This window comes from Bos mutus, chromosome 22 (assembly GCF_027580195.1).
Source record: "Bos mutus isolate GX-2022 chromosome 22, NWIPB_WYAK_1.1, whole genome shotgun sequence".
NCBI lineage: Eukaryota > Metazoa > Chordata > Mammalia > Artiodactyla > Bovidae > Bos > Bos mutus.
The window spans coordinates 43,220,548-43,238,644 of NC_091638.1; the positions used below are offsets into that span (position 1 = coordinate 43,220,548).

Consider the following 18,097-nt stretch of genomic DNA (forward strand, 5'->3'; position numbering starts at 1 on the left):
TTTTGAAAAGAAATTTGCAAGTTACTTATTATGGTTATGAAAAGTCAAAGTGTTAGTCACTCAGACTTGTCCCAGCTCTGTGGCCTCATGGACTGCAGCCCAGCAGGCTCCTCAGTCCATGAGATTTCCCAGGCAAAAATACTGGAGTGGGTTGCCATTTCCTTCCAAACCTGGGGCCCCAGGACTGCAGGCAGATTCTTTACCCCTCAGCCACCCACCACAGAACCCATTATTTATATTATACTGCAATTAATATATGCAGCAGATATTTCTAAACAGAATGATTGATTTTCCTTTTTTTTTTGGTCCCAGAGGAGGATAAAATTTATTCTAGAGCTCAATATAATAAAAATGTGTGAGTAAGTAAAAAGGAATTGTTTTGATTGGAATCCAACAAGATAAAATAATCTTCTTTTAAGGATAAGTAGTGCTTCTCATGCTCTCTTAAGAAGAAATAGCAGCTTTTGGAGAATATCAATTCTCTCCTTGAAAGTATGCTATTAAAAAGAATAGTGTGAGGAATTCTGAACTGTTCTGACTAAATGGTTGTTTGGGCACTGCCCAAATGGTTCGGCGTAAGTCTCTCCTTACGCCGCTTTTGAAAAAGGGTAACTACATCTCAAGTAGAAGAGACAGGGTTAGCGTTTCCCCACAGCGCTCCCTGGGCGGCCTAGAGGTAGAAACAAAACTCTCCCCTTCGAGGCCAAGGGGTCCACTTACTTCCCAGACAACACGTTTTTAACTGAGCAGAATTCACACCTCGCCAAATGCTATCCCAGGCTGAAGCCCACAGGGTAGAAAGACTTAAGTGAAGGAAAAAAAAAATTGGATTCGCTTTAGAACTGGAAGGCTGGGAGGAAAACGTAAGCGCTTTGGAGCAGGGGGTGCAAATACAAACCCAAGTAAACTGACGTGGATAGAGGCCGTTTCCTAACTACAAAGGCATGTGTTCTACAAGTGAATGGTGAAAATGACTAGAATAATTTTCCCACGTTTGCACTGTTGCTGACTGTGCCTGGTTCACAGAGGCATGCCCCAATGTCAGTGAAACACTGAAAAGTCACATTCACGGGGCAGGGGCTCGGGCTGCTCTGTACAGCGCATCCTCCCCAGGGCCTCGGACTGGAACAGACCCACTGGGACACAGGAATCTGAAGTATCACCGCCTCCCCTGAACTCGGGTTTTATGTACTTTTTTTGTCCTGCCTCATTTCCTCATGTAATTGTTTCCCGAATACCTCTGCTGACAGAGCACTGGGTACATCTCAGAGCACAAAATAGACTCTGCCTAACTATCCTTTAATAAGCACTTCTTAAGTAACTGGGCCTGTACGAGGAATCATCCCAATAAATCCTCCCACCAGCATTCTGAGGTGGAGACTATTATTATCCCCATTTATAGATGAGGAAACTCAGCTTCCAGAGGTTAGGAAACCTGCCCAAGGTCACCTGGGGAAAGCGCTAAAGCTGTGCCCACACCCAGGTCTGTCTAAACTCAGACACATGTTTCTGAACCATCCTGCTGCCTTTCCATGAAGGAGCGGAACATGCACCTTAAAAAAGACCCCAAAGCACTATCTGACCCGCCTCAGTTGACCATTCATCTCTAAGCCCCAGCACAGGGCCTGGCACATGTCAGACATATGCTACCCAGTGAAGAAATGAATAAACACATGCAGGTGAGGCCGAAGCCAGGCAGCCCCCCTCCTGGAGGCCAGACCCTGCCCGACCAGCGCCGAGTGAAGCAGCCACCGCTGTGGGCCGCGCGATGAATGGAAACAGGGCTGCCCCTCTTCAGTACTTCCCAAGTGTGGGGCTGCCATGTGTCCACACACACAATGCCTGCGTGGACAGGGAGAGACACACATGAAGACACACGTGAAGACGACACGGGTGTGAAGACAGAGCAGTCAGACTATGGTGCGCAGGGGCCACGAGGGAAGGTCAGGATGTCATGTAGCAAGTGACCACCGGCAAGCAGGCCACCCAGGCTCTGCGGGGACTGCAGATGAGTCTCTACTGGGCCTGGACACTTGGGCCAGTGGTCCGGGGCTCGACACGGTTAGGAAGGTTACAGCCAAGGCGTGGGATTGACTTACGGCATCTGCAAGAGCCGGGAGACGGTGGGCATGCCATTTTTACAGGCTTCACAAGACAGCGTGGACTCCAACACGGCCACTTAAAATGAACAGACACACGTTTTAGTTCCACAGAACATGCTGGCAAACCCACTTGGTGATGAAAAGTTTGACACCACTTCTCAACAACTGTCTGTGGGCTCATCAGGACAGTGTCAAAACTCTTCACGCACAGACAGATGGCATACGTGGTGGCAGGGGGCGGAGGGGGAAGGGGGGCTGCTGGCAATGCTGACAACTCCCAATGACTCAAAAAAAAAAAGATTTAGGAACCACATGCTGACAGAAAGCTAAGTATATTGCACAGATAATTGGAGGAAGGACTCAAGATATCATTCATAAATGTGTTTGCTCTCATAAAAGAGAAGTAAACACCACACATGAGTAAAATTCTGAACTTGAAAGACATGTCTCTGCTTGCCTGCTTTTAGTCAAAACCAACATACGAAGTGCCAACTGTTGGTATCTCACCATCCAACACCTTGGACAGTGTAAACAGAAGCAGCCAGATTTTTTTTTCCATTCATAATTTGACCACTCAGAAATAACTATTATTAACATTATGCTTTTTACCCACACAAATACACACATTTAATTCTTCACATATCCAAATGAATTCTTACTTTATGTAAAGAGATACATTCAAGGAAACTGGGGCAAACTTCTAAACTTAATATAATACTTGGTTATACCAGGAAAAAAAAAATTATCACAAATGAAAAAGACATTTCATACAGAGCAAGTTTTCACAACTATCGTTTATTACATACAGTCATCCCTCAGTCTCCCTGGGACACTGGTTCAGGAACCTCTCCATCCCTAAATATACTCAAATCTGCAGATGCTCAAGTCTCTTATACAAATTGGTATATAATATTTGCATACAAACTATATACATCCTCCCATATACTTTATTTACAAAAACAGCCAGATTTTTTTTTTTTTTTTTTTGCAGGTCACTTGTTCCATTTCAGCTGTTCAAACTCAACCCAAAGTAGTCTCGGGGCCTGTTCTCGGAACCATCTCACGACACAAAAAAGACGCTGGTGGAGGTTGACCCGAATGCGTGGAAGGTGTGATGTTCCAAGAGCTGCCTTGCCCCCTGCCACCCCCGCCCCAAGGGGTTGTAAGCTGGCTGTTGGGGGGAGGAAAGGGTCCCTGGGTGACTCTGCATCAGCCCTGACATCCCTCCTTCCTACAGGAGCCCCTCAGTGATGCTGGGAGAACTCCTGGATCCAGGGTTTCCTGCCCGCCTTTCCTAATCTGGGCCTGGTGGGCTGTCCTCTGCTGGGTGTCCAGTCTGTGGTTGTCCTCGCAGGTCACCCTCCAGCCTTGGGATACCTCCCGACTCTGCCTGAGTCCACAAGACTGGATGCAAGTTGTCTGCTCCTAGCTTCTGCTTCGACCTCTCACTAGCCATACTTCACATCCTCTTGCTTCCAAAATTCTGATGCATGTTACAGAAGGACTCCTGAGATTTCAGACAGCCTGACAAACAGATGAGCGATCTGAATTTTCAGTGAAATACATTTAAGAAGTTACTTCCGTAACTTCTACTTCCTGGTAAGACTTCCTGGCTATGGAGCACAGTAACTTCCTCTGGACCTTCCCTGGACTCTGGAAAAGGGGATGAGAAGCTCCGAGCATGACCAGGGCCCAGAGACCCTTACAAACCCCATACTGACCCACAGCCATGGATGGTGCAGGAGGGAAGGAGTCTACAGGCACTGAGTCGGGCGGTCGTCCGTAAGTCATTTCATATAGTAAGTGGCCGAAGCAGTGGACGTCCACACTCTCCAATGTCTGCAGAAGAAAAGACAGCAGAAGGCTTTGGCTTTGTGAATCCCTAGCCCTGGGCTTCCACTAAGAAACATGGCCCAGGGGCAACCCCACCCACAACTGGTAGTGACCACTTGAGGCCTTTTGTAAAAGCTCACAAAGCATCGTTTTGAGCAAAAGTCTTGGTCCTACCTTCACGATGATGCACTCAGAGGTTCTACCCTTCCTTGGCCCTGCCCAACCAGCCTCTCAGATATAGCAGTGCCGTGGGAGAGACAGGGCCAACAGGCCTGCCTGCCTCAACCATACCCAACCCTGCTTAGCACACATTTCTTACAGGGACAGATCATGCATCCTGCCGCAGGGATAATTTACACCTAAAAATAAGCCTGCTGTTTCACCACTTTCATCAACTTACATTGATCTTCCTGAACTGTGAGAAATACGATCGGTAGAAGGAAGGAAGGCCCAACAAGGAATTCTCCAGGTCCAGCAGCCGGCAGGTATCCCCATCCAGCATCACGTTGGAAGCGTGAAGATGCCCATAAGGAAATCCCTTGTCATGTAAAAACTTTAGGACCTATGGAAAAGTATGTAGTGGTTACACTCCCCTCCAACTCATTCGACACAAGACAAACTTAAACTTTGCCTTTTCAGTCAATATATTTTGAAACAAGACCAAACCGGTCACCGGGGAGATTCCTAAAGAAAGAGTACATGTCTGTGCATTTCTTTGGAAAAGAGACGGACGCTGAGTGCTTTCCAGCTGTGGACACGCCAAGCCAATCCAAGCCAAGCTCCCTCATTTCCAAAGAACAGAGAAGCAGCCTGTATCTGCTCGGGTTAACAGCTCTGAAGCCAAAAGCCTCTACTGTAAGCACTTTCTCTACCTAAGCACCACATCCCAGCTCTCTTCAGGGCAAAGATCCTCCCGCACAGATGAATAAAGATATCCTGCCAGGGCTTCTGCCAATTATTCAGGAAGAAGGGTTGAGCTGAAAACATCTCTAGTCCTGTCTCACCTCAGAATATATTTGGCTGTTTATTAATAGAAACACATGACAGCCTCCCACAAAAAGAAGCAAACTTTTCAGTTGCCATTTCATAAACAGTGGTTCAGCCAGTGACAGAGACACCTGGATGCAGCCCTGCAAAAGACCTGGGAACCACAGCAGTGCCCTGCGGAAGCAGGTGCCCAGGACGATCCGTTGAGAACCGGAAGAAAAGTATTACAGCTTTTCTGGTTTTTGTTTTTCATTTATTTATTTTTTAACTTTTTGGCCATGCCGTGTGGCATGTGGGATCTTAGTTCCCGGACCAGAGATGGAACCTGCCACCCCTTGAGTTGGAAGTACAGTCTTAACCACTGAATCACCTAAGAAGTCCCCTGTCTGTTTTGATTTTAATCTCATTCTTTCTTAACTTATACTGGACAAAATACATTACTAATAGAATATATATAATATATATGTATATAAATTAAACATATATAACATGGGAGTGTTTATGCTTAAATTGTTTTCACTGATAGGGTTGCATAATCCAAGAAGTTTGGTGAATGCTGCTCTAGAGAGTGATGTGGGAAAGGCTTTTTCACGTTAGCTTTACTTCTGTAAGGGGGCCAGTGGTTACGTATAGGATATAACAAAAGCAAGAATCTTGGCACAAAGATAAATCAACCAGAAATAACACAAAACTTGGTATTCACACAATAAAGTTCTTAAAAATCACACAGTAATTTAGGAATTTCCAATAGCTAAGATTTTGGAACTGTGTTGGTCTAGATTACTGCTTTAGTCTCAAATATTTGCTTTTGGGGGTAAAATATGACAATGCCACCAGTTTGTATGTGACCAGATAATTTCAACTATTTTAGATATTGCCTGAAAACTTTCCCAAAAGAATACTGGGATGCTCGGTGAAATTCCAGTGCAACTTAAACAAAAGTCAGATACCTCTTACCTCTAATACTTGCCGCCCATATGTTTTTATTTGCTGGAGTTCAAGGCCTTGAACCTTCTTAGGGTTGCAGTACTTCTTCAGGAATGGGTCTTTTGGTTTTGCCTTTGGAAAGGAACAAAGAGCACATAAGAAGGCAGTATAGACGTTGAACTCTACACGCACATGGCCTCCTTGAACAGACAGGACACACTAAGGGGCTGGGGGCATCAGATGAGTCCAGCTGGCAGGACGTGGACTGTTAAATACAGCAGCCTGCACAGTTAATAGAAAGAGGCTGACCAGGGTTCCAGCCTTTTTCTAGTCCAGTGAAAATGTGCCTGGTCTTCACTTTAGCAGACCCCAAAGTCTTGTATACTGTTAGAATTCTTCAGTATTGCTTTTTTTTAAAAAAAAAAACCACATAGCAGTGTTAATTATGGGTTTCCCAGGTGGAACTAGTGGTAAAGAACCCGCCTGCCATTGCAGGAGACATAAGAAACATGGGTTTGATCCCTGGGTTGGAAAGATCCCCTGGAGGAAGGCATGGCAACCCACTCCAGTATTCCTGCCTAGAGAATCTCATGAACAAAAGAGCCTGGTGGGCTACAGTCCACAAGGTAGCACAGAAACAGACACAACTGAAGTGACTTAGCAAGCGTGCAGTGTTAATGATATTTATTATGTTGTGTTTTACACCTCTAGTATTTACCCATCTTACTCTTTTAACTGTCTTCATCTAATTTCCCTTAAATATCCTCTCCTACCTCTATTAACCACAAATCTGATCTCTTTTTCTACGAGTTTGTAAAGCTTCTCAGTATTCCTTTAAAAAAAAATTTAAACTTTAAAACTGACCTAAGAGCAGCCTACAATCTAATGAATATAATCGTGAAATGCTCAACCTTTCCTCGTGTGCGTAAAGGAATGCTCTTTAGCCAAACTGGGTAGTTTCTATTGCTAAAATAAATTCAAATTCCAAATAAAATTAAAATTAAATCCTCAGGGCCTAGCTTCTAGAAGCTTAGGGTTCAAGTATCAATCACAGGCTCTTAAGGGATTTGAGAACTTCTTGATGACCAGGAACTTGCACCAGCAGTACCTTGTAGATCAGGTCCTTCAAGGTTCCTTTCTCATTAAACATTCTAATTAGCAATGCTGAGGATTCGTTAGCTGTGGCAAAGGTAACACGATAGATGTAAGGGTGCTGCGAAAACAAAAAAAAAAGGAAATTCACATTTAATCTGCATCAGCATCTAGGTTCCTTTTAGATCCAGGATCTGGTTATACAGAATCAATTGCCAGCTTGGTAGTTTAATTGCACGTAAACGCAGAATGTTCCCTGAACACATGATACTTTCAAGTTATCAGATGATCAATTACTAAATCATTTTTTAGATGAGAGAAGTAAGGTAAACTACAGTGATTAAGCAAAGTGGCTAGAAGTTAAGCTCTCCAAGGGAAGGTATCTGCTTTAACGTGGTCTCACAGTTCAGGTGACAGGAAAGGTGGTTTTAATATTCTCCCTCTGTAAATTGGTAAAAAAAATAAATAAATAAAAAGAAAAACAGCCAAATTCTAGAGCAGCCAAGTGGGAACCAGGACACATGTGTCTCCCCTCACAGTGCTGCCTAACACTCCACACTGCTGTCTGGGGATAAGCCAGGGAGCACGACAGCCAGAAAACAAGCAATGGCAGCATCTTTCAGCACCGTGGCCTTTTCCAGGGCAGTGAGCATGCGTCTTCCTGTCCCCCCTGGAGTGTGCAGTCTGAGTGACACTGCCCTCCTGAGAGGCGGACATGGGTGTCAACAAAGCAGGGTGGGGAGTAAGGCAAATTATTTAATGATTAAAAGAAAAGTCCTCATGTGACCTGGAATTGTGGATACATGGACCAACTGACTTCAAGTATTACAATGGCCTTGAGCTCAAAGGAGTACCAGGAAGATTTAAACCCTTGGGAGCTGGATTGTGTGAGGATTGGATGGGAATGGGATGGAAGGGGGTGCCCAGGGAAATACAGAAAATTGATCATGAAGTTCCTCCTGATCATCACAACAAAGCAATTGTTGTGGATATTTTCATGGCTTTACTGAAATACAATTCACATCCCAATATAATTCACCTGTTTAAAGTATACAACTCAATGGTTTTCAATATATTCAGAGCTGTGTGACTATCACACAGTCTAATTTTAGAACATTTTCATCAACGCAAAATGAAACCCAATGAATAAAATAAAAATCCTTGGAATTCATACTGATATAAATAAAGAAAAGAGAACATGAAGCTCTTCCTTATAGTAGAATGACAACCAGTAAATATAAGAGAAATGATGGAGTCAGAAAATCTAAAAAAAAAAATAAAAGAAAATCTCTATGAATGCTACAGCTAGTGGGTTTGATAAAGACGGAGAAGGCAATGGCACCCCACTCCAGCACTCTTGCCTGGAAAATCCCATGGACGGAAGAGCCTGGTGGGCTGCAGTCCATGGGGTCGCTAGGAGTAGGACACAACTGAGCAACTTCTTTCACTTTTCACTTTCATGCATTGGAGAAGGAAATGGCAACCCACTCCAGTGTTCTTGCCTGGAGAATCCCAGGGATGGGGGAGCCTGGTGGGCTGCCGTCTATGGGGTCGCACAGAGTTGGACACGACTGAAGCGACTTAGCAGCAGCAGCAGCAGCATGCTACTTATATAGTCTCAAAAAAAAAAAAAAAACTCCCTACAATTGCTTATTAATTAGTTCTAGTTATCTTATAAAAATAACTAAGGATGGGTACAAATGTTCAGCTAAAATTGTTCACCATGGCGTTTTTTAAAAAAATAAGAGCAAAAAACTAGAAGTGATCCACATGTCTAGTGGATTAGCTGAGTGAATGAGGTATGGCCAATGATAATTTTATGCAGTCAGTAATAATGATGTATTATACTGAATTTATTAACAACAAAAGATGTTCATGGGTATACCACTAACAACAACAAAAATCAAGCTTTAGAACAGTATCTATTTTTTCAAAAATAATCATGTAAGAGAGTTCCTTGGTGGGCCTAGTCATTAGGATTCTGGGCTTTCATTACTGTGGCCTTGATTCAATTCCTGTTTGGGGAACTAAGAGCCCACAAGACACAAGGCACAGCCAAAAATAAAATAAAATTCTAGAGAAGTAACAATTGAACATGACACTTTGGCCCATACTTCAGGTTACTTGGAATTATGGGCAAATTTTATTTTATTTTTCCCTATCTGTGCTTTCTGACTTTCTGCTATTAATATGCACCACTAGCCTTGCATTATCTTCTTTTTTAAAAAAGCATATCCAAGAAAAGAAATTTAGGATTGAGTGCTCACAGCCTGTGTGACACAACCTATCACACTCAAAGACCACAGTATTTTTCTCTGCCAGGTATCACACCTCATGAAACACATGGTCTTGCTAGCTTGACAAGACATTCTCTTCAAAAACACTAACTCAATTTTCTCTGGCCAGGTTAGTCTTTTCCTTAAGAATATCTGCATATCTTTTGAAAGACATTCATGAGGTTCTTACCACTGAAAGCCTTGGATTAGAATCCCTTTTCCAGTTAATCCAAATCTGCATCAGTTCTGCTTTCTCAGGCTGGAAACAGATCTCTCAACTCACTGATAATAAACATCCTCACCAGGAACAAGAGGCTCAGAGAAGTGGGTGCTTTCCTACTCTGATATTTGCTTAAAACACAAAAATACTATTTTGGGATTCCCTGACAATCCAGTGGTTAAGACTCTGTGTTTCTACTGCAAGGGGTGCGAATTAGATCCCTGGTAGGGATCCTGCATACCACTTGGTGTGGCCAAATGAATAAAAAAATTAAATAAATTACCACATTTTGTGGGTGGTCTGGAAGTCATGAATGTCATTTAAATGGCCAATGGTCTGTGGGAGTAGCCCTGAGCACTTCTAGTCTGAAGAGAAATCCACTCTACCTCTCCATTCTCAAGCCTGTAGAGTGTTTCCAGCTCCACCCACCCACAATAAAACATTGTGAATCTGTCATCGGCATCAAGAATAACAGAAGGACTTGTACTCACCAAACAGGAAGGCAGAAGTTTGATTAGACACTGAAAATCTTTATCTGACAGATACTTGTCTGGACCAAGGTCAGCCTGCAAACACGGGAGGAAATATCAGGGTGCTGTTTTGGTCATCAAAAGAAAAATTCCTTACAAGCCTTTCCTTAAAAAAAAAAAATCTGTCCAAATACATGACTATAAACCGAAGATGAAAACCACAGTAATCCGTGTTGCCTCATGGCCTTTCTGGAGTACATAAACATACAAATACTAGCACCTAACTGTAATGTTACCTAATTTTATTAACCAAGTGTATCACTAGAGCTCTCAAAGTGATAGATAAAACAAAAATAATGCTCAAGCATTAAAAAAAAAAAACCGCCAAAGTGTCAGTCCTAAAGAGGTTCAAAAAAACTATTTTAAGCTGTTCGTATTTCTTTCCAAACGTTTACTAGCTGATGAAATGTAGTCACACTGGTATTACCAAATGCATAAACAAAGTGACTGAAAATGACTCTTCGATGTATGACTAAGGGGCCACTCCAGTGTTCTTGCCTGGAGAATCCCAGGGACGGAGGAGCCTGGTAGGCTGCCCGTCTATGGGGTTGCACAGAGTTGGACACGACTGAAGCGACTTAGCAGCAGCAGCAGCAGCAAGGGGCCCTTTACATCTCTCGGCAGCACAGTACAATTTTGTCTTGTCAGTTCTCTTGCTTTTTCATAAACCCACCTGAAGTCCCTGAAATTAGTCTAAAGCAAAACAAAACAAAATTAGCTTACCCAGCTTAACACTAGCCGTTCCTTTGGCTGGTTTTTAATCTTCATCAAGAAATATTTCTTCCTTATCCTCCAACCTGTCATAAAAGGAGATGTGTTTATAGCTACATGATCTAACACCAACTGATTCTGTTTTACTGACCAAATAATTAATAAAAGTTAAGTTCAGAAATATGATTCATAGATATATAGGAACCTGTAAGCAACCATTTGGCAATACTGAAATAGTAAAAGCTGCACTAAAATAAATAAAAAAATAAAAGAAATTACTCATGGAAAAAGGAAAACAGCACTTCAGTTTAGATTTAATGGAAAAGATAAGAGGAATGAATGATGGTTCTGAAACTTAGTTACCACCATCCAAATCCCCAGATGCGTCTGTAACCAAGATTCATTCACCAATAAAAGTTAAGGACTGAATCCTCAAATAGTATGGAAACACAAAAAAAAGACATCACCTGCATTCCTTATACATTTTACCTGCATAAAAGCTTTTCTGGGATACTTATAAGAAAGCATGACAAAGAACCCAGTTCTGTCTGTGATCCTTTTTTAACACAATGGGCACACCAGTTTCTCACCTATGTCTTTCAATGGTTCTACCACCTCCCACTTTGGCTCTGATCGGAAGAACATGGAAACATGTTGTAAGGCAATCTCTGCAAAGATATTTTGGAAACGTATTTATTAGACAAACATATCAGGAAAGTGCCATACGCTTAAGATGTTATTCTTGCAAGTGAAATTCTTATGGTCTATGACCTTCTTTAAAAATTTAATTATAAAAAAATGAACACAGAGTAAATAAAACATGGGACTCTAGATTGGATCCTGGAACAGAATAACAACATTAATGAAACATCTAATCAAATCTGAATAAAACTATAATTAATAGTAATGTGTGAATGCTAATTTCTTAGTTTTTATATAAATGTATCATGCTTATATAAAATGTTAACATTAGGGGAAATTGGGTGAGGGCATATACGGAAATTCTATACTATCACTGCTGTTATTTTTTCTGTAAATCTAAAATTATTCTAAAATCAAAAGTTTATTAAAGAAAGTAATTAGTAACAGAATAATTAAACTGGAAGATCTAAAATATGCAAACTAGTTGTCTTAAGCCAAGAATTCAATATATGTACCAGACAACAACTGGAGCACAAAACTCAAAATGTGTCCTAAGGTCACCCTGGAATAGCATTAAACATTGTTTCAAGTGGTATTTATCCCATCTTCATTCTTCATGAAATTATAGCTTTCACCAACAAAGAAGCGATTAGCCTTAAATATATATATTGGGAATAAAAGCCAGTGTTTTAGAAAAACACCGATGCACAGCAACAACATGGCTCTGCTGTGGGAAACCACTGGACATCTGCTTACTGGAAAAAAAAAATCCGTCCTTCTCTTTGTGTTTATCATGAGAACGTTTCCCCCTTCTACGAAGACAATGAAAAGAGGAAGTTCTTTAAAGTTCACAGTATAAAAAATCATCAGAATAACTGTGCTTTTACATTTCCTGCGCAAAGCAACATCTGTAATTTGCTGTTTTCCCCCTCAGTGTAGTGAGTGAATGAAAGCCACACTGGATCCCTGAAAGCAAACAGCAATCCTGCACATCCACTGTGGAACTGCACTGCTGCCAAAGCATCAGTTACATCCCAGGCACCAGGGATTCCGCAGAAACGCTTTCCATGTGTTGAAATGACCTAGTCTGGAACTACTATGCCTAGAGCTTGGCAGACAATATTATTTTGATATATTTTAGAGTACATTATCAATTAAGAGATTTGGGGAAGAAAACAATCTTATTGACTCAATATGTAAAGTGTCAGTGCTGTCTGCACCTAAATTTTGAACATGAGATGACAGACACAGAACAGACTTCATTTACATTTGCTTTAACTACTCCATTGTGACAACCACTTGGAGAGGTCGGGTGTGGCGGCAGCAGATGAATTTTCATAACCAACACTGGAAGCTCTGAACTTTTTCTGTAAGTAATGCTGATATAAAAGGCTTTCAGAATTTCCAAAATAACCTGAATGTAAGCTACTTCAAAAGATATTCTTTTACGTGAAAATCACAACATTGAGAAGGATTATGAAAAATAATCTTCTAAATGCGATACACTGTCATTCTCAGAGACTTTAAAGGACAGTTGCTTCAGAACTAACAGTGACTCATAATCCCCTACAATCTCATTATTCCACCACGTTTACTGTCTGCTACTGCGCATTGTTCATTGTTTTTGGAGTGGGGGAAGTAGCTGTGAGCAAATGGAACATGTTTAGATCTGTTACTGACAAATTAAGGATTAGAAAATAGCTTTTTTTTTTCCTTCTTTTTTATCTTTGGGATCAGGAAATTATAGACAGGATATTTTCTCTCCTCTGAAGTATGATTTATTCTCAAGTAAGCCACACGACCACCATGCTCCCAATATTAATCCCTTCCCTCCCCAGATTCAGGTAACACATTTCAATCCTAAACGTCTTCTGCTTAGAAGTCTTTGTTGGCGCCCCATGTCCTTACCAATTAGGACCAAGCTTCTAAACCTCACACCTTCTGTCTTTAGCCCCCCTACCCCCACCGACCAATAATGTGTGAGCCTCACACTCCTGTCACTGAGAGTGTACCTACCATGGCCCCTGAAGACTGGCCTACCCTAATCCTCAGCATTCTCTATTCCTGCCCATCCAACCTTTGAGGCTCAACCCAAACTTGCTGCTCCCCTAGCCAGGGCTTCCTCCTTCCCTCCTCTGTACTCTCCAGTGCTCCACATGGCCCTCTCCTATGGCATTCTGTCCTACTAGTCTTCCACGAGACTGTGATCGTTGGCTTTAGAAGGAAATATCTTAGACATGGCAGAGCCCACAGCCATACAGAAATATTTACTTCTTTCTCTCCTGGAGTACTGGCCCTTGCCTCTTGGCCTAGCTAATTTCTACTCACCTCAGGGCTCCATGCAGGTGTCAACTCATCTGGGAAGCCTTCCTCCACCTTCAGAGCTGGGTCATCCCCACCTGGACCCCCACCCTCGAGGTGCTATCACGTCTTTAAGCTAGCACAGCCTTTACCTGTCAATCTCCCTACAGAAGTGCCCTGGGGCAGGAGTTGGGTTAGGAGACTATGCCCTGTTTGGTGCTGCAGTCACAGTACCTGTCACACAGCAGGTGCTCAATAAATATCTGATGAAGTAAGAACTAACCAAGGGTTCAATGGGCTTCCTAAGTAGCTTAGTAGTAAACAATCTGCCTGTCAACCAGGAGACGTGGGTTTGATCCTGGGTTGAGAAGATTCCCCTGGGAAAGGAAATGGCAACCCACTCTAGTATTCTTGCCTGGGAAATCCCATAGACAGAGGAGCCTGGAGGGCTACAGTCCATGGGGTCGCAAAGAGTCAGACATGACTAAGCGACTACACCACAGTAGCAAGGGTTGAATTCATGCGCATGGGTGTGCACACTCACTCATGAGCACAGGAAATCCATGAAAAGGAAGGCGTCTGCCCTCCATTTCATTAGCACTGACTGACCCAGGGGAAAACTGCACGCTCTCTGCTGCTGCTGCTAAGTCACTTCAGTCGTGTCCGACTGTGCGACCCCATGGATGGCAGCCCACCAGGCTCCCCCGTCCCTGGGATTCTCCAGGCAAGAACACTGGAGTGGGTTGCCATTTCCTTCTCCAACGCATGAAAGTGAAAAGTGAAAGTGAAGTCGCTCAGTCATGTCTGACTCTTAGCGACCCCAAGGACTGCAGCCTACCAGACTCCTCCATCCATGGGATTTTCCAGGCAAGAGTACTGAAGTGGGGTGCCATTGCTCATGCCCTCTAGACGCTGACAAACAAGCCCCAGACAGGAAACGCAGAGTGACGCCTTCAAGTCTACCTTATGCTCCCCACAGACCTCAGGCTTCTCAGCTCAGAAAGTACCAGCTGCCCCCACTGTGTGCAGCCTTTGACCCCCTGGATCTCAGCCCCGTGAAGTGACTGCAGGCAATACAGACCAGCTGGTATGCTACAGCAAACTGCAGCCTTTCTGAAGCACCTTGCTCTTGTTCTGAATATAATCTCACCTTCCCTCCCACCCTTCCCTCCTGCCCAAACCCTCCCTCTCTCTTCCACTCCATCCTGGAGCCCACTACTATCTGACCTGTTCACAGGACTCTTGGGATTTTAGAGCTAGAAGAGAGCTTTGGATGCTATGTGGTCCACTCTCCCCACCTCCATCTCTTATGTTATCAGTCAGGACCCGAGGCCTACAGAGTGGAGATGCTGCTGCTAATAAGAAAGCTGGGGCCAGGATGCAGGCCTCTTGATTTCTGGTCCAAGTGACTTCTGCATGGACATTAAAAAGCTTATTTACAGAGTGGTTTAAGGTGGGAAGATGGTTACAGTGCAGTGATGGCTATACTTTGCTAACAAGATGAATAAAGCGATGTGTGTGTATGTGTTTCTCAACATAAACCCTGCTTGACTGGCCAAGAGACAACTGATTTCCCTATACAATAGCTGGCCCTCAATTAGACTTTTTAATTCAAATGAACAACCCCAAACCAACCCTCAACAAAGCACCAAGGACCCATATTTCCTTTCAGTGAATTTGGTAGTAAAAAGAGATTAGAATACCAGATCATCTTATCTGCCTCCTCAGAAACCTGTACGCAGGTCAAGAAGCAACAGTCAGAACCAGACCTGGAACAACAGACTGGTTCAAAATTGGGAAAGGAGTACATCAAGGCTGTAGATTGTCACTGTTTATTAAACTTCTATGCAGAGTACATCATGCGAAATGCCAGGCTGGATGAATCACAAGGTGGAATCAAGATTGCTGGGAGAAGTATCAACCTCAGATATACCAACTGCAGATGATACCACCCTAACGGCAGAAAGTGAAGAGGAGCTGAAAAGCCTCTTGATAATGGTGAAAGACGAGAATGAAAAAGCTGGCTGAAAACTCAACATTCAAAAAATGAAGATCATGACATCCAGACCCATCACTTCATGACAAATACATGGGGAAAACATGGCAACAGTGACAGATTTTATTTTCTTGGGCTCCAAAATCACTGCAGATGGTGACTGCAGCCATGAAGTTAAAAGATGATTGCGCCTTGGAAGGAAAGCTATGACCAACCCAAAGAGCATATTAAAAAGCAAAGATACCACTTTGCCCACAAAGGTTCATACAGTCAAAGCCATGGTTTTTCCAGCAGTCACATACAGATGTGAGAGTTGGACCATAAAGAAGGCTGAGAGCCAAAGAACTGATGCTTTCAAAACGTAGTGCTGGAGAAGACTCTTGAGAGTGCCTTGGACAGCAAGGAGATCAATCCAGTCAATCCTAAATTAAATCAATCCTGAATATCCATTAGAAGGACTGATGCTGAAGCTTGAGCTCCAATACTTTGGCCACCTGATGAGAAGAGTTGACTCACTGGAAAAGACCCTGATGCTGGGAAAGACTGAGGGCAGGAGGAGAAGGGGATGACAGAGGATGAGATGGTTGGATGGCATCATGGATTCAATAGACATGAGTCTGAGCAAACTCCAGGAGATAATGAAGGACAGGGAAGCCTGGCATACTGCAGTTCATGGGATCACAAAGAGTCGGACACAACTGAACGACTGAACAACAACAAAAACAGAAGGAAAGGAAGAAAAGGACCAGCAATCCCAGGCTGGGGTCCCAGAGAGGAGAGCAGGGAGCTGCTGATGTCCTGAGAGCTGCTGGTGAGAGGTTGTTGTTGAATCACGCGAATACACCGGGATTCTTGGCCCCCGGAGGAGAAGAATTCAATCCGGGGCCAGAGACGAGGCTTGATCGCTCAGAGCTTTTGTGTAATAAAGTTTTATTAAAGTATAAAGGAGATAGAGAAAGCTTCTGACATAGGCATCAGAAGGGGGCAGAAAGAGTACCCGCTTGCTAGTGTTAACAATGAAGTTATATACTCTCCAATGAATCCAAAGAATATCTGGAGGTTGTAAAGACCTCATCAGACCTACTCCCATAATTTACATTTTAAGATGACAGAATTAGCCAGAAGGTTTAATCCAAAGACTGTCCTTAGGCAGGATACATTATTGTTATATAATCCTAAGGAATGTGGAGAAAGAAAAAACGTTTGTCCTTTCTTCCTCCTTAAGAATTCCAGAGCCCTCTCTCCTTGGGGACCCCTAGACTCCCTATCAACCTGCCTAGGAACTGACTCTCTCACTGGTCACCCACCCCCTGGGGAATGGGTGGCGTCAACGAGTCTCCTCTGATGAAACACCCACAGGCTCAGTCAGAGCAACAGGCAGGAAACGTGGCCTCGGTGGTTTCAGCCACACCTGAACACAGAACTCAGATCCTGCTGAAGGGAAGCTGGACAGTGACCACAGAAACTAAGGAGAGGTGCAGACAATATCCACATTACAGGGGAAATGCCGGGAGCTGGAGGTGCAGAGGGTGCCCTTGGGGGCCATGGGCCACACTGTAAGTTTTGGGAAACCTAGACAAGACTGCCCTGCTCTTTGGGGAACAGCTCAGTTAAGCTGATGTGGAGGAGATGGCCTGGGTTTCCCTTTCCTGAGACACTTGGTGAGTCAGCACAGAGAAAAGACAAAGTTCTAAATTTCATGCAAAGGGGGAAATTAATCAGCACTTCTCTGAAAACAGCACCCAACCCTTATTGTTTCATCAGGACTGTGCCCTCTAAATAGTGGCAGCTACTTAAGTGTTTGGGTTCTGGCAGGAGTCTCTGACAGTTTTCTCACACTCCCATGCTCATCTCCTTTGGATTCCTGATTGTCTGGCATCCTGGGAGAGAGGGGAAAGATCAGGACAAGAGCAGCATGTAGAGAGGCACATGAGGAGGAGATATAGGGATCAGACAATGTTCCAGGGGCTGAGCAGCATTTTAATTGGGAAACATTCAGACACTAGACACTTGTACAATCATACAAATGTGCAACCCTAGGTAAGGCCCTTCTTGGGAGACTGCTCATGTATAAAATGAGAGGGTTCTCCTGGAACTCAATGAGTTTGGCACAGTTGCAGGATACAAAATTAATATGCAGAAACTGGTTACATTTCTGTATACTAATAAGAAACTATGAGAAAGAAATGAAAGTAAGAAAACAATTCCATTTACAATCATATCAAGAAGAATAAATCCAACTAAACAGGTAAAAGATCTGTACTCTAAAAACTCCAAGACACTAATGAAAGAAATTGAAGAAGACACAAACAGATGGAAATATATACTGTGTTCATGGACTGGAAGAATTAATATGGCTAAAATGACTGTACAGCCCAAGGCAATCTACAGATTCAGTGCAATCCCTATCACTAGCTTTTTTCACAGAGCTAGAACAAATAATTCTAAATTTTTATGGAAACAGAAAAGATCTTGAATAG

General features: G+C 43.2%; 1 protein-coding gene across 15 annotated transcripts in view; it reads right to left on the bottom strand.

The window, feature by feature from the left end:
* PXK (PX domain containing serine/threonine kinase like) overlaps window positions 1–18,097 on the bottom strand; it is an 81,932-nt gene that overhangs the window by 23,053 nt on the left and 40,782 nt on the right. For all 15 annotated transcript variants that reach the window (XM_070359746.1, XM_070359736.1, XM_070359735.1 and 12 more), the window contains exons 5-12: window positions 11,269–11,346; window positions 10,691–10,764; window positions 9,929–10,003; window positions 6,958–7,062; window positions 5,880–5,981; window positions 4,336–4,497; window positions 3,824–3,941; window positions 2,100–2,178 (exon numbers count right to left, since the gene is read on the bottom strand). In XM_070359746.1, coding sequence (XP_070215847.1) covers window positions 2,100–2,178; window positions 3,824–3,941; window positions 4,336–4,497; window positions 5,880–5,981; window positions 6,958–7,062; window positions 9,929–10,003; window positions 10,691–10,764; window positions 11,269–11,346 — 793 coding nt within the window. The remainder of the gene's footprint in view (window positions 1–2,099; window positions 2,179–3,823; window positions 3,942–4,335; window positions 4,498–5,879; window positions 5,982–6,957; window positions 7,063–9,928; window positions 10,004–10,690; window positions 10,765–11,268; window positions 11,347–18,097) is intronic.